Raw genomic sequence first — 15,438 nt, 5'->3', positions numbered from 1 at the left:
CCCTATGCACAGCTATCAACAAGGGCATGTCCAACTGAAACAATCCAGGTATCCCTGGGATACCAGTTCTTTACACCTCTTGTGATGAAGTCACATTAAAAGCCTGTGGAAATTAGTAGGTGTCTGTCTTTTATTGTGTGTTGCTATCAAATGCATGCAAATGTTTTAGACATTCTAGTAGAGCCCTTTGGCCTGTGCAGATAATGCGGAGGAGTGTTACTTTAAAGTCCTGGGAAAGATTAATTTTTTTCCATTTACTGTGTTTTCTGGATAGCATTCAGGTTTTGTTCTCTACAACCCAACTAAAGTTGAACACTTTCAACACAAATTCCCCCTCCCTATTCTGCACTGACTAGTGGAGGTGTGCATCTTCAAGTGGTCTCTTTGACAGTGTGAGCGTGTGTAGCACCCTGGCTGAAAGCCTTGCAGAGATGGTCACCATGGTACCCTGATGGAGGTGACATTTCTCAGGCAGATCAGAGACACTTTGTAGCATCTATGGCATTTTTAAAAGCCTTTATTACCTGACATAGATGTCATAAAAATGTGAGCAATGTGATAAAACAAGATAAACTTTGTAGGTTGAAATGTAGCTTATGTAATGATACCCATTTTTTTAATATTTATTACTGCTTCCACCATGAACTTTAGTCTGCTAGCTACTCAGGGAAGGTTAAGGAAAAAAACAAGATCAACAGTTGCATTGAAATTTCTTGTGAATACTCAGCCTGAATATCAAGGACAATGGAAGATGATGTGAGAGGGAAACTGTCATAGGGGAGTAGTGTGGGAAAAGTGAATAAAACACTACAGTGATGGAGCAGCTTGTTGTGTAAGCTGAAAATTGTGGTTTTTTTGCAGGGGATGGTGTAGCATATCTCATGTTAGCTATATGTAGCAGCTCATATGAACTAAAACTCATCCTGAAGGCCACAGGGGAGCCTGTAGTTCTCAGCAAACTTAGCAAGTCAAAATAAAACCTGAGGCTCGCCGTAGTCTTGAGTTGCTGAGGGGCTTGTGAATATTAATAGATGTCTTTCATTGGGGTAGGACTTGCGGCAGTTAAAAGAACATCACTGCTGGAAGAAGCCCAGTGGATCATCTGTTCCTTCTGCATGGGACCTTGTCTATAAAGGTAAGTTTGGGGCTTGGGGCTTGTAAGTTAAAAAAACAAAGCAGAAAAAAACATAATAGGTGCCTTATTCAGCATCTGTTAAGTTTTTGCAGCTATGTTGTGTAGCCTAAGGCCCCAATTTACCTTTACAGATGAGGTCCATGCAAGAACATAGGTAATCTGACTGTGGCCTTGTCCTGACAGTGATGTCTTAACATTACTTGCTTGAGAAGCCTGTAGGAAGAGGGGGTGGGGAAAAAAGAATTTTCTACCAATTAGAAGGTTTGGAAGGCATATAACATTAACTGGTAAGTATGATTTCCATCTTATTTTATCAAAATGGAGAGGGTATAGTCATGTAAGCAATTAGAAGATTTTTAATAAGGGAAATGGTTATTTTAAAATTGCATTAATGCAAATTCTTGTGACTTGTTATTCTCTTTGCTACAGGAGTAAAGATCAGCAGCCTGCTTGGTAAAAAGGGGAGCTTGGAGAAACTGCAAAGCTATTGGGAAGTGGGATCTTTCTTGGGGGCCAGTATGTTGGCTAATGATCATATACGAGTGATCCAGGCTTCAGAAAAGCTGTTTAAACTAAAGGCACCAGCATGGTAAGGTGATAAACAAGGCCATGTACATTCCTATGTTTGAAAACATTGGACTGCCTCAGCTTTCACATTAGGCACTGTACTCAGCTGACAGGAAACCATTTTGTGGTTTTTAACAAATTTTACTGTGTGTGTATTATTTCACTGTACTTTTATCCAGAGAAGGAACTTCCTTCCCCTTTTGCCCTTATTCAGGGGTAGATCTGATATGGGTCTTTAATTTGATGTATGCGAAGGGCAGATTCATCATGGACTTCAAACTCTTCTGAGGGCAAAGGAGAAAGGAGGAGTTGCTTGTGGCTACATTGCTGAAGAGAAGTGGTAGTGGCTTGTGAGTTAATCATAATAGCCTGAAGGTTTTGGGCAATGAAGACAGCTTAGCTAAGGAGGCCTGGCTGTACCTTTATATATTGTTAAGGTTATGGCACACAGCAGTTGTTTTAGGAACTGAGTGCAAATGAGCTGTGTGGTGCAAGCTGCATCTTGTAGCGATTGAGAAGACTGCAAATCAAAGTCCAATTAATAGAAAGGCCATAAATCCAGGGTTAAAGGCAACCCTGTTAACTCAGCATCTGTTATGCAAAGGCCCAGAGATGTGTGCTCTGACAGCAGGTTCCTAGCACCAGTGGTGAATATAGGCAGCAATTAAGGACCAGTCACCTACTCATTAAGGGCTGGGATTATCTTGGATGGGGAGAGCCAAGACTCTTTTCTGACTAAAAAAGTTGTCACTCTGCTAACTCTAAGAGTGAACATCACAACATATATATTCTTATCTTTTTATAAAGGATAAATTGTACCTCCAGAAGGTGATCAGAGGGATGCTAAAATACAGAAATGCTAAATTGCTGTATTGACATAACATAGAAAATGTCAAAATTAAAAACTCTAATTTTCAGACAAAACATTTCATAAATGCTTTTTGCAGTGTATTTATTTGCAAGGTTTTCAATTTTTTACTATGTGTTTATTTTTCTAAGAAGCTGGATAACAGTGTCTGGAAGTCTCCTGGTAGAATTTTCTGGAGATTATGAATGCCTAGTTGTCAGGATTTTATGTACCCCAGTGCCTCTGGGGTTTAAGTCTGTGGATTAAACTCTGAAAATACAGCTCACTCATTTGTGCTTTGTGAAGAATTTCTCCGGTGAGCAGTTCCTTCCCAGCCTGTTGCCTGCTTTATAGCAGGGCCCACTTGGTGCAAACAAGAGTAGACACAGTACCATAAGCCAGCTATCCTGATGGCCTAAGCAGGATAATTAGAAATTGCACAGCTATGGAAATGTTCATGAAAGACCCTCTGAGGGTGAAACATAAGTTTTCATTAATAGCCTAACTGTGATAAAGTGATAGCAGTGATAAATCCTCTTTTAGTGTGTATATCTCCTTGCTGTAGTATTAATAAAAATTGTGTGAGATTATGTTTACAACCCTTTTTTTCAAAAATGCCAAGAGAAAGCAATGGTACCAAGAAGCCCCAGAAATCAGCCCCAGAAAGTAAAACAACAGAGAGAGGGATAAACTGCATTTAGGGGAAACATTCAACACACCAGTTGTCCTTCTCTAGCAATGCCAAAAGAGTGCCTAACAGAGCTGTTGTCATCTTTGCAGGATAATTAGTTCCAGAAGCATCATGTTTTAGAAATGTGTTAAATAATTGCCAACGCAGACACAATATAGGAGATAGAATACTTAAACTAGTGGACTTTTTACCTTAATTTTTCTTTGAGGTCGGTCACTACTGAAACAAGTTTAACATGGGCTCAGCTTGGTCCTTAGGCAGAGGGTTTAGCTCTTTCATGAATTTTTCATGGTTTAGGGTAGAAGACAGTGTATGGTATCAGGTATATGGGCAGGAAGGAGTGTTCCAGGACTCTTTTATATTTCAGTTGCCTCATTTAGCAGCTGCGTTTCCAATTCTAGTTGGGAATTGTTATTATGAAAAGCAATCCTAGAGAAGTGAAAAGTTACTGGCAGCCTTGGTGTTGCAATGGTGAATACTTCAGTTGTGTTTAAAGGTAGAGACATTACTGCTTACAAACTGAACTGAATTTACTATCTGTATATGTTTGGATGGTCACAGGTACCTGAAGTCTATTGTAGAGACTATTTTGATATATCAGCATTTTAAGAAACTGACCCCAGAGCAACATACAGCCAAACAGGAACTTGTGGACTTCTGGATGGACTTCCTAGTTGAAGCCACAAAGACAGATGTGACTGTAGTTCGATTTCCAGTAAGTGGCTGGTTTTTTTGGGTCTTTGAGGCTTTTTTTGGTAATGTTTTTAGGGTTGGGCTCTTTTAAAACAAATTGTGATGTAAAGGAAATGAGCACAAAGCTCTGCTTCTTTTTAGGTGGCCAGACTAACTGTTTGTCCAGAAGGAATGTATTTGACCTGAATCTTAGATTGATTTTAGTTGAATGCACATGGGTACAACAGGATTACACAATGTGTTCCATACAAAAGTAATGAGGAAAAAAGTCAAGATAGAATTTTGGTATTTATTGTCTGCTACCAATGGGTATACTTCTAAAGCAAACATTTACAGTGTACTCCAGGTGATTATATATTAATTATATGGTGTTTTGAAAAAAAAAAATTAATTAATTTCAGTCTTTTTCTAGCTCAGCAGACTTTGTATACTCTACTGCCAATTAAGACTGTTCCCTTTCAGAGGTTAAAAATCAGCCCAAACAGTCAGAAATCTATTGTTCCAGCTACTAGAAAATGCATTTCAACAACATTGCACTATAAGTGTGTGTATATATATTTGTTTCTGATTTCTTCCACAAAAAAATTGCTGAGAGTTTTTATTAGATGCCCCAGTGCTGTACCATGTATACAGTATCCTGAAAGTATACTGTAAATAAGTCTATGTTTTCTGTACATACAAACTGTATATGTCCAGGAAATATGGGTATTCCTTTCAGCTAACCATCAGTAAAACCAGCTTTTTGTCTTAAATAGGAATTGCTATTGCCTCCCAGATAGTTAAAGTGCATACAGGTTGTCTGGTACAGTTCATTTACCTTCCATGTGTAGATGTGTTAATAAACTGTTAGGAAGACTTCAATGTTAAACAGCAAGAGCTTGAGGCAGTAAAGTAAAAACAACTGAGACTGTCTAAAGAGCCTGGTTTTCCTTTTCTGATGAGAACAGGTAGAAAGTTTTGCTGGGAAACAAAAGATATTTTGCATCTTCTGGGTTTTGTACAAGACAAGGCATAATCCTTTTAGATTTTAGTTGCTGGAATAGTTCAATTACATACTTACCATAGGTTCTGGCATATAAAAGTGTCCAAATAAAATTGTTTGAAGTTTTATTAATATTAAGAGGTAAACCAAAGCTGATCACTGCAATAGCATGAACCAAGAGATAAACCCAGTGTCCACCTGGTTTGATGGTGCTGTACAGGAAGTTGGTTGGAGCATGGAGTTGACAAGGCCAAGGTCATCCCTGTATGGACTCAGTGATCCCTCTGGGTCCCTTCCAACTCAGTCTATTCTGTGATTTCATGAACTGACTACACTGGTGTTGCAGACAGAGATATGAGATTTCTCATCATACAAAAATTCCATTTGTGCCTGTTCAGAATGAAAATCACACAGTTCAACAAATCAACAAAATAAAAATTAGCAACATCTTTTTCCCTCCCTTCTCTCTGATTGCAATTAACTTATTCTAAAAGAAGCTTTTTTCATATTTCCTTATTGTGCATTGTTCTGTGTATGCTGAGAGTTTGAGCTTAAGAGTTCCACTGTGCATGGCACTAAGTTAGCTGTTAGTTACTCTCTTATCCAGTAACATCAGTGTCATCACTTTGGCCTTTAGAGGAAGAAATGGCAGTGCATGGACAACTTGTTAAAGGATAAAGACCACAGTTTGTGAAATGGCTTAAATCAGATTTTACAAGCTGTAGGTGTCTGGAGATGTCAAGCAACACATTTTAATTCCCACTGCTTATAATTTACAGAGTTAAATGTGTAGGTACTTTTCAGAATTTAGCCCTGCGCTGCTTCCAGTGTATCTCTGTGCTTATCAACTCTGAAGGAAGAGACATGGCTTAGATTTCACTCTAAGCCATGGATTTCTCCAAGACTTTCTACTTTGATGTTTATATACTTTTTAAATAGATGCAGACCAACTTGTCCTAGTCAATCACTGTTGCATCTCATCTCTTTTAAATTATGCTTCTAGTTTTTGTTCTCTTATTCCACAACATTTTCTATACTCTTCAGCTGTCAACCTCTTGCAGTGGTACTTGTTACTTTTGAGAAAATAATTTGCTCTAGTGGCTACAGTTCATGGTGGCCTAAATCAAAAGCTGTTCAATTTAGCTCTAGGTTAATCTGTTCCTCTGCTTCACCCAAATATGCTTCTACCAAAAGATGATAAAGGTGTACCATGAACCTTCTCCACATGGGAGATAGACATTCTAGAGTGGCATTGTAGGAGACTGAATTGTGACAGAAAAACCTGACATTTAAAAAAAAGAAATTGCAAAATTGATACATGTTACCAATGGACACATAATAGCCTTATGTAAAAAAAATTAAAGTCGGCTTTTTTTTTCTTTTTTAATCTTAAGTTATTGGCAGCCACACTAGTGTGGCTAGTACCTAGTACCTAAATTTTAGATACCCAGTACCTAAAATTTTGCATTTCATTATTTCCCTGTTTTTCCTGCTATGGTATGACTAAAGAAATAGTTTTGACAGTTTTCAATACCTTTTGAAGTTCTATCAATTTTGCACTAATTATTGAATTTTTTTTTTTCTGCAAGGTTTTAATATTAGAACCAACAAAAATCTATCAGCCCTCATATCTCTCCATCAACAGTGAAGCCGAGGAGAAGACAGTATCCATCTGGCATGTGCTGCCTGATGACAAGGTATGTTTGTAGTTGTAACTTTTTTCACAATTTAAAAGTATGCATGCTACATAAGGCATGTAGCATGTGACCAGTTGCATCTAATTATGGTTCTGGAAAGTAGAAAAGTGTTTTAGTAACACACAGGAAGATGCTGAGATATTGTGCTGTGCTTAAGATTGTCCTGATTTTTAATGGATCTTTTGTTTCCCATCATTTTTCAAAATAACTTGCATTTTCCTTCAGGTTGTTTTAAGCCATTGTATGATATACAGCAAATCTGTTGCTTAAGATTTCATAAGTAATTTACAATTTAATGCCATCATATCAATAATGTAGCATAAAATTACTTATACTTACTGAACTATCTTCTTCCTGCCCTTGCAGTTTTCCGTGTCAGCTGCCATAAATATTCCTTTACTATGAAAGTAATGGAGACTGATATGGTAAAATGGGAGCAGAATCAATCAAATGCCAAAGAAGTATTTGGCAGAAGGACAGATGGATGCTCTAGAAACTGAAAATTCTAAGTCTGTACGTCAAGGTGCGAGATAGCCAGAGATATTTGGAAAGGAGCTTAGAAAATCTGGAGATAGAAGTGGTGGGGAAAACCTAGAATGGTTATTACATTCTGGGATGTTTAGGAAGCAAAATGTTGGCAAGAGGGATGACAGAGAGGATGTCATAGAACCTTAGAGAAGGAAGTCAGCAAAGGAAAATGAAGGAGTATATGAGGAGTGGACAGAGACTCAGTCAGCTGGAGGCAGAACACCGGGGATGCTGTGATTTGTAACCAGCACTGTTCATTCTTCCATGGCAGCATTTTGTTTGCCTGCAGGATAGGACAATGAAGACCTTTTTTTCAGGTAACCATAGAATCATTTAGGTTGGAAAAGACCTTCAAGATCACCAGGTCCAATTGTTAACCTAACACTAGTAAGTCCAATCATCAGCTTTCCTGCTAGTAAAAGTTTTTGAACACAAAATACAGTGACACTCTACTGCTTAGTTTTGTTGTGAGTTCATGAGAAAACGTAAATGGCAGCTGAAAAAGCATATATAGAGAACAAACTGAAATGTTTGCCTAGACCAATAAATTTCTATTTATTTGTGGTTTATACTGACTGATGTTTTTTGAAGTAGGCTCAGCCTCTGAGAATAATTTAAAAAATAAATGCATGCGGTTCTTGGGCAAAATAAAAATTTACCATACTGTAAGTAATTATTTGTCAGAACTACAGACTTAATCTTGCTATTCTAAAATACCTGTTTGGAAAGTATTTATGTATTCAGAATTTATTCTATTTAGAGACTACTTGAACATGCTTTTTTTTTTCTTTTGTGGACTTTTTTGTGTGTATATTTGGTTCACCTCCAAACAATACTTTTCATTCTGTTAAGTAGCTTAACTGTAGTGTAAGAAGGAACATAGGACTAGAAGAAATTTTCTGGACTGTTGAGGTCTGTTCACTTCTGTTGCAGATACTCTCCCCATATAATGTTTCCCATAAAGTGATCAAGCTCTTTCTGAATATTAGTATAGGTTTCACAGTTCACCAATCATGCTGAGAAGTGGTTTGATAACTCCACTGCAACTGTAGAAGAACAAAGAGTAGAATATTGCTGGTGAAGTGAAAATACCTTAAGTCTTCTAGTTTTCAGTCTGAATTTGTTGACATTTCATACACATTTGTTCTTTTGCTAACAAAGTCTTTATATTAAGTGGTTTCCTTTCTCTCTCCAAGGTTTTCCTGACAGTATTTTTAAGGAGAATCCTAATATCTCTTACTGTGGGGATTTTGTGTAGGTTTCTTTTTAGGAAAAACAAGTAGGCTTGGTGTACTGGCCACACATGACACCTCATTGCTGTGACTTCCCATGTTCTACTTAGAGTTAACCTTCCTTGAGCATGTGCACTCATATTCCAAAATGTGCATTCATTTATCATTTAGCTACTGGGATATTTTGCTTGATACATTCAGCAATGATATTTTTTCATAGCTGTGGCATTTGACTGCCCAGTTACCCTCTGTCTGGGAGAAGGATTTGTATGTATTAGTCTATGCCTGTTTGGTGTTCAGAAGATAGGTAGCATGTTAAACATTTCTTTCCATTTCCCTCTTCTCCTTCCTGATGTCAGGCATGTGTATTTTCTGCAGAATAGTATTTTCCTATTTTTCTGGCCTAGTCTTAATCATTGGCATTAGACATTAAGTGAACTCCTTGTACTTTTGCTCTGGCCAGGATCCTTACTGTGGTGAGCTTCTTGAGTAGCCAGGAGGCTGACTGATAGTCTGTACCCTGTGAGCCATCATACCCATTGAAAGAATGCAATGGGCAATTTGATTGTTACACCTTCAGCTGTACAATTATGGTCTGTTGCAATTTGTCAGAGTCCTTAGAATCCATCAGAAACCTCAGAGGGAGAAAAGGGACCAGAAGAATTTGGAGACACCAGCTTCCTTTTCAGCTGAATATAACCAGTATAGTATTTGTCTTTGCTAAGATATTTTGTGAAGGAAAAGGATGTATTATCTGTCAGTCTACTGCACAGAGGAAGACTCATACTTTTGTCCTTAGTAGCCTGAAAACAAGCATTTTTGGGGTTGATTAAAAAGCAAGCACCACCTATCTCTGCTGCAAGGGTGTGTTAGACAGCTGGGCTTGGAAATGTCTTCATCTATCCAAGTTCAATCTAGCAACCATAGGTCTGTCAGAGCTTTAGCAATTCCTGCTTCAGATTTCAGTTCATTTTGGCCCATAAATTCATGGTTCTACTTGTTTTCCAGAGTTTGGTCAGTGCTCCAAGAATAAGATCTGTGAGTTACAAAGTGTATGAAATTCTTTTCATGCACAAAGAAGCTGAATTTCCATTTCACATCCAAACTGAAACTCAGTGGAGTCTGCAGCCGGAACTTTTTATTAAATAGACAAATGACAGTCAATACCAGGATAAATAATGTAGCCTCTTTCTTTTCTATTGCTTTTTTGCTATGTATTTTAATATTTATGTTTTTAATAATACTGAGTTTTAGATAAACAACTGCCAAGAAAAATCAGACAGCATTTTATTTTGTAGAAGGCACATTACCTTCGCCTTGCAATTCCCTAATTTTAGCAGCCCTGCCCGCATGGGGTTAGAGGAATGCAGCAGTGCTGTTTGTAAGTTTGAAATAGAACAGCCTGTCTCTGTTTTGCTTTGGCTTCTGAATCCATTTTGAGTTTTGTTTTGGGTAGTTGATGATTTTTTTTGCCTAACCAAAGAACAGATGCTGAATTTGGATAGCACGCCTTGTATATTTACTCCAATGTATTCAAACCTTGGCATGATCATGAAGGGACATAACTTTTATGTTATTTCATTGCTTGAGAACTTTGTGTGATAATTAAGATTTAAGAGATCAATTTCACATAGATGACAGGTAAAAAACCAATACTAATGCTTCTCGTTATGTTTCTTGAGCATTTCTGCCGCTCAGGATGTATATTTTAACTTACTTAGATTTTAGATTATTCCCAATAGTGGGAATTGGACAAACACCAATAGCTTAGGTCTGAAGAGAGTTTATTAGCATGGAAAATTGGAAAGCAGCAGATTTTGTATATGAAGGGAGTAATAGCATATTCAGAAACCCCTCCTTGTAAGCATAGGGATTGAGTTGATCTTCCTTCATGTGAGAGAACCAGACAACATTTCACAAACGTGCCATAACTAGCATCAGTTAGTACTTCCACTTTAAGATGCAAATCCAGCTTTTCCTAATATTGGACTACTCTTCTGTTCCTTTACCCCCTGAAAGAAACCCTTACCCAATTTAACATTGAAGAGATATGGAAGTTACTGCTTTTTACTTTACACTTACCATAGTTATGGAACTTGTGCATCAAGAAAGATGTTTGCTTGTATTTTTGGTCCATTGTGTTAGGCATTCCATATTAGCATCACAACATTTAATATGATTTGAGCAGGATGGAAAGAATTACAGAAGAGGAAAAAATTGATGTAGGAATCATCATAGAAAGCTGTTAAAGCTGGGAGAGTAATTTCCACTGTCATTTTCTGCACATTGTGCAACTATTTCAGTGGTGTATCTGTTCTGACTTCTGTATCTTTCACTATTCATTTTATATGCTACACATTTTTAAGACTTCTTTTGGAATTTGATTTTGTTAACATTTGATTATGCTTCTGTTTGACAGTATGCCCTTGCTCAGATCACTAAAATGACAAATGAATTTCAGCTTCAGAAAGGAAAAGTTCTTCAAATATGGGGCTCATTGTGATGGGATCCAAATGTTGCCAGAGCTGTGAGGTGGTGTAATTCCACCTTTTCCTGAAAGGAGAATGTTTTCTTTAGAAGATACAAAAGGCTTCTGTTTGCTACAGTAAAGTTTTAATAGAACATAAACATAGAGCAATATAACTGTCTACAGAGAACTCAGTTCTGCTGAATGTGACAGCTGTAAATTGAAGAGATCTGAAAATAAATGAGGCCTGGCCCTTTGTGTTTTCATAAGGTGGCTTCTTTCTTCCAGCCATGTTTTCACTCCAGCAGCTCTTAGGGGTTTTGGTGCATTTTTATTGCTCTCTTCTGGATTCCTAGTGAAATAGTCACCTTTCTGTTTCCTTGGACACTTTGCCTTCATATTTGAGAAATTCTTTCTACTTTTCAAGAGTTTTCTACTTTGCTCTCCTGCATTAGGCTTTCTACTTGTAGCTCTCTCCACATGGCCTTCCCCTACACCAGGGGATTGAGTGTGCAGAGCAAGTTCTCATTATTCTCAGAGGTGGAATATTTTCCCCCCTCCTTTCCTGAGTATCACATGTGATCCCTAGTTCAGCATCTGAACAAGAGTGTACTGGCATCTCTTCTGATCTGGTCTTCTGAGTGTTTTCTAGAGTAGTAAATTGTGTTTGCAGCATAAACAGTGAAGAAATAACCCAAATTCCTTCTATGTCAACTTCTGTTATAGGTGAAAAAAAAGCGCCTTGAAAAATAGGTGTTAACAGATAATGAATAAATAGACTGTTGTCATTTGAGTGTTTCCCCTTCCATCTCATGAGTTTCATTCTAGAAGATATTTCTACTGGCTCTTCATATAAAGGAGGAATATTTTGTTTGTTTATTTGTTTTTTACTGTGTGTTACAGAAAGGTATCCATGAGTGGAACTTCTGTGCTGCTTCTATTAGGGGCGTAAGGTAAGTTGTTTCCCTTTTTTGTTTTGAAATAAAAGGAGTAATTGAATGAATTTTGTATTATGCTGCTGCTGTGGACCTTGGAGTGACAGTGATATTTTATCACTGCTGTAACCTCTTGCAATCTATTCTTTACCTTGGTCTCTTTTTTTCTTTTCCCTAGGATTTATCCATATTTGTCATCTTGCAACTTTCCACTTTCCTTTTAGTGTAATTAGATAAAAAAGGTCCAGAAAACTTACATTTTTAAAATAGTCATTGCTCTGTTCTAATAATAACTGTTCCATACACAGAGTTGTTGCTATGTCTGCAGGACGTTTTTGCACAGATGGATGATTATTTTTCCTTCCAAAAAGTAACTTTAAAACACCAAACTATCAATAGGCATGAAAATTCAATCCTGTGGGATTCAGCTTATTTTAGGCAAAAATTGCAACAATATGCTTTGTTCAGTCTGGTTTGGGTTTTGGCTACAGTATGTTTTTGTGTGCTTCTAAAAAAAAAAGAGGGAAAGAAAGAATTTATTTATTTATTTACTGTCATTTGGGTTTTCCTTCCCCTTATTAAGCCATGCTGTGGTCAGTACAGTTTCTAGTGCAACCTCCTGCTTTGGTTATTTAAACTGTGAATTATAATTTAATTTTTCAATTGATTTTCCAATCTGTTCATCTGAACAGATGTCCAAAACAACTCAGATGACTTTATAATGAGCCAAGAGTCACTGTGAATTCTTAGAGAACTCTCTGGCTTCCTCCATGAGGAGCTGCAGGGGGAAGTATTTATCTTATGCAAGCATGAAGCTGAATGAGGTTTTTTCTTCTTCTTTTAAATATATGCAAGTTTCTGATCACCTAATTTTTCAGTGTTCTACAGAGTTTTTTTCCTAGTTTTTTGAAGGCAAGTATTGTTTGGAGTGGGTGAGTCTGCAGAACTAGGCCTGCTTCTAATCTATTTTTGTATCAAGGCTATTTTTGGCTACTTTGAGGCTCCTAGACTTAAAGCGGTCTAGGAAGGGGAGGTTCCCAGCTTTATAAAGATTCTCAGCCCTTCTAGACTAGTAAGAGTCAGCTTTAGAAATGCAGCCTTAATGTACAAAGCAGGTCTTTGTACATGATCTTGGAGGCTTTTATGACAAAGACCTCCATAAATATTTATGGTACTCCATAAGGAGACAGCAGGTCTGAAGAGACACCTGGCTTTGAAATGGCTCGCGTTTTTGGTAAACACTTCAGAGCAGTGACAGAGGGTCACTTCTTCTGCATGCCGTGTAACAGCCAGTATAATCAGCATTTTGTTTCACAAGTAGTAGGGTTCAGCTCTCAAGAGCTGCAAAACAGCTTGGAATGTATGTAGAACTCCCTGAGCAGAACAGTGCTAAATCACACTCTGTATGTGGGAAGTCATAGGAGTTGGCTTTGGAGTAAGAAACTCATCGATTAGCGGTTTGTGTGCCAATGTAAATACCTCTGATTCTGCCATATGCCCTCTTGACCTCTTAAATACAAGTGTTTCTTATTGAATCAGCCCAGAAACTGCTGTTATTCTTTAAAGGATTTATAAGAGCTTTTGGAACATGGCTGTTTCTTCAAGGTACTTTGCATCTTAAGTTATCAAGCAAAGTTCCTACTCTTCTGCAGAGCTGGCAGCATATGAGCAAGAAGGTAGGAAATTTATTTTTCCAATGGAAGATTAAGTGGCTGTCTGAAGTTTGGTAGACTACAAGTTGGCTTTTACTCACTGTTCAGAAGTTCTGGATTATGAAATAACCACTACGCGTGTTGTTTCTGTGGGAGTGTGCTTCAGAGGTCTGCATCCTGTTTCTTTTGTAGCTCAAGAACTTAGACAAGCTTGAGACAAGGATATTTGTTTTCCATCCCAAGTTCTTGGAGCTTTGAATCTCATCAGACTACTTAATTACAACAAGAGGTGCCTGTACTGCTAGACTTCTCAAAAACACACTGAAGTTCCACACAGCTCGTTTTCTGTGATTCCTGCCAGTGTTCACCTGTTGAATCTGCTGCTTCTTCTGAAAGTACTAGTAATCAGTAGTTACAGCATTTGCAGTATTTCTTATCGACTAAGGGGAGTTCTGGATGCACATGAGCTGGGCACAAGGCCATGCTGCTCTTGCTTCCCTATTTGTTTGTGGAGTTTAGCAAATTCAGCCCCAGTTCTGCTGTCACAGATGTAGTGGGTACTACATCTGCTTGGGCACTGTCAGAGTGAGGCATTTCCTGAGCAAATTATCCTGTGTCTTTTTATAATTCAGGTGATTTTTAGTCTTCCTTTTTCTAGTTTAGCTTTTTTTTCTTTTTTTTTTTTCCCCAGGGAGGAAAGCAACGTATAAGCAACGTAAACCCTCACTTAAAGGTCTTAAATATTTATGAATTTCCCTGGCCTATGTGTACACTCCACATTCTTACCCTTTTATTCACTGCTGTGTTTGTCAGTGGTTTCTGGGCATGTCAGGTTTCAGCTAACAATTTAGTCAGTCAAATGTTTCAATGCACATGGAAATTGAATGAGTAATTCTATTAATATCAGTTACTCCAATTCTAGAGAGTTTACTTATATGCTGGAAAAGCTTGAATTAAAAGTTAGTTTATAAGCTCAGGATGGTGACTGTCTCCCTAAATGCGTGCACTAGTTAGCATTTATGAATTTTCCTAACGTAAAAATAAATGAGTCACCACACCCAGAGACAAATATTCTTACAATGAAGCTCACTCTTTTCATAAGTAGCTTTATGAAGGGCAGACACCCCAGCTTGTCTAAAGAGTCATTTGTTCATCAAAACTTAGAGGGTTTTACAATAGAATAACCATGAAGGAGAGCAAGGATCTGACAATCTTAAACACCTATTAAAGGCTCAAAATTCCAAGTATTTCCTGATACTTTAAAAAATTCACCCTGCTACATTAATCAAATCATCAATCCTTTGGCAGAACATAATACATAATTCTACTTTATTGTGCTACAAATTAAGTAGTAACATGATGGCTGTCTTGATCCATCTAAAATAGATTGATTTCACTAGGACTATGGATTTTTTCCAGTATATTAATAAGCTTAATAAGGAGACTTAATTTGTCTTGGTTTCTCAAATACTGCATTATTTTCCCTTGTGACCCTTCTAGCCATTTCCCTTCGTCCTTTTCCAATATAGTGAGAATCAATTATACTGCATCAGCTTGACAGCTGGCACTCAATATGTAACAAAGTTACAGAAAGAGCTATTTCAAATTACATTTAATATTTTCTATAAGGAGCGGAGTAATGACATGCATATAAAACAGTTCTGGTGAATGAATATCTTTGCACGAACTGCCGCCTACTTGGGGTGGAAAACTGGCAACTGTACAAGAGTTTGCACCTCTTCTGGTTTTGCACTGAGACATTCATGCATCCATAAGAAAATGGCATACATGCCTCCTCTTTTATCTTTGCTCTGCAGTTATAGCAGATAAAACCAAAACTGAAGGAAGACGTGAGCGGGCAAGTGTAATAAAGTAATTCACCTCATATTTAGATGCTGACTTAATTTAAAAACAGTTTTCCTACTTACTATCAAGGTACCAATTAACAAGGAGCTGAGTAGAAAATTTTGTGTTCAAAATTGAGCTGTGGCTGATGTCTAAAGCACAAAGAG

The 15,438-nt window shown here is 37.5% G+C and overlaps 1 protein-coding gene across 1 annotated transcript in view; it reads left to right on the top strand.

Annotated features, from left to right (window-relative positions):
• MAP3K5 (mitogen-activated protein kinase kinase kinase 5) overlaps nt 1–15,438 on the top strand; it is a 98,162-nt gene that overhangs the window by 53,923 nt on the left and 28,801 nt on the right. Inside the window, exons 9-12 of the mRNA XM_066545685.1 lie at nt 1,565–1,724; nt 3,802–3,955; nt 6,505–6,612; nt 11,743–11,792. Coding sequence (XP_066401782.1) covers nt 1,565–1,724; nt 3,802–3,955; nt 6,505–6,612; nt 11,743–11,792 — 472 coding nt within the window. The remainder of the gene's footprint in view (nt 1–1,564; nt 1,725–3,801; nt 3,956–6,504; nt 6,613–11,742; nt 11,793–15,438) is intronic.

Source organism: Molothrus aeneus, chromosome 3 (assembly GCF_037042795.1).
Source record: "Molothrus aeneus isolate 106 chromosome 3, BPBGC_Maene_1.0, whole genome shotgun sequence".
NCBI lineage: Eukaryota > Metazoa > Chordata > Aves > Passeriformes > Icteridae > Molothrus > Molothrus aeneus.
This window is presented reverse-complemented; position numbering and strand designations above follow the sequence as displayed.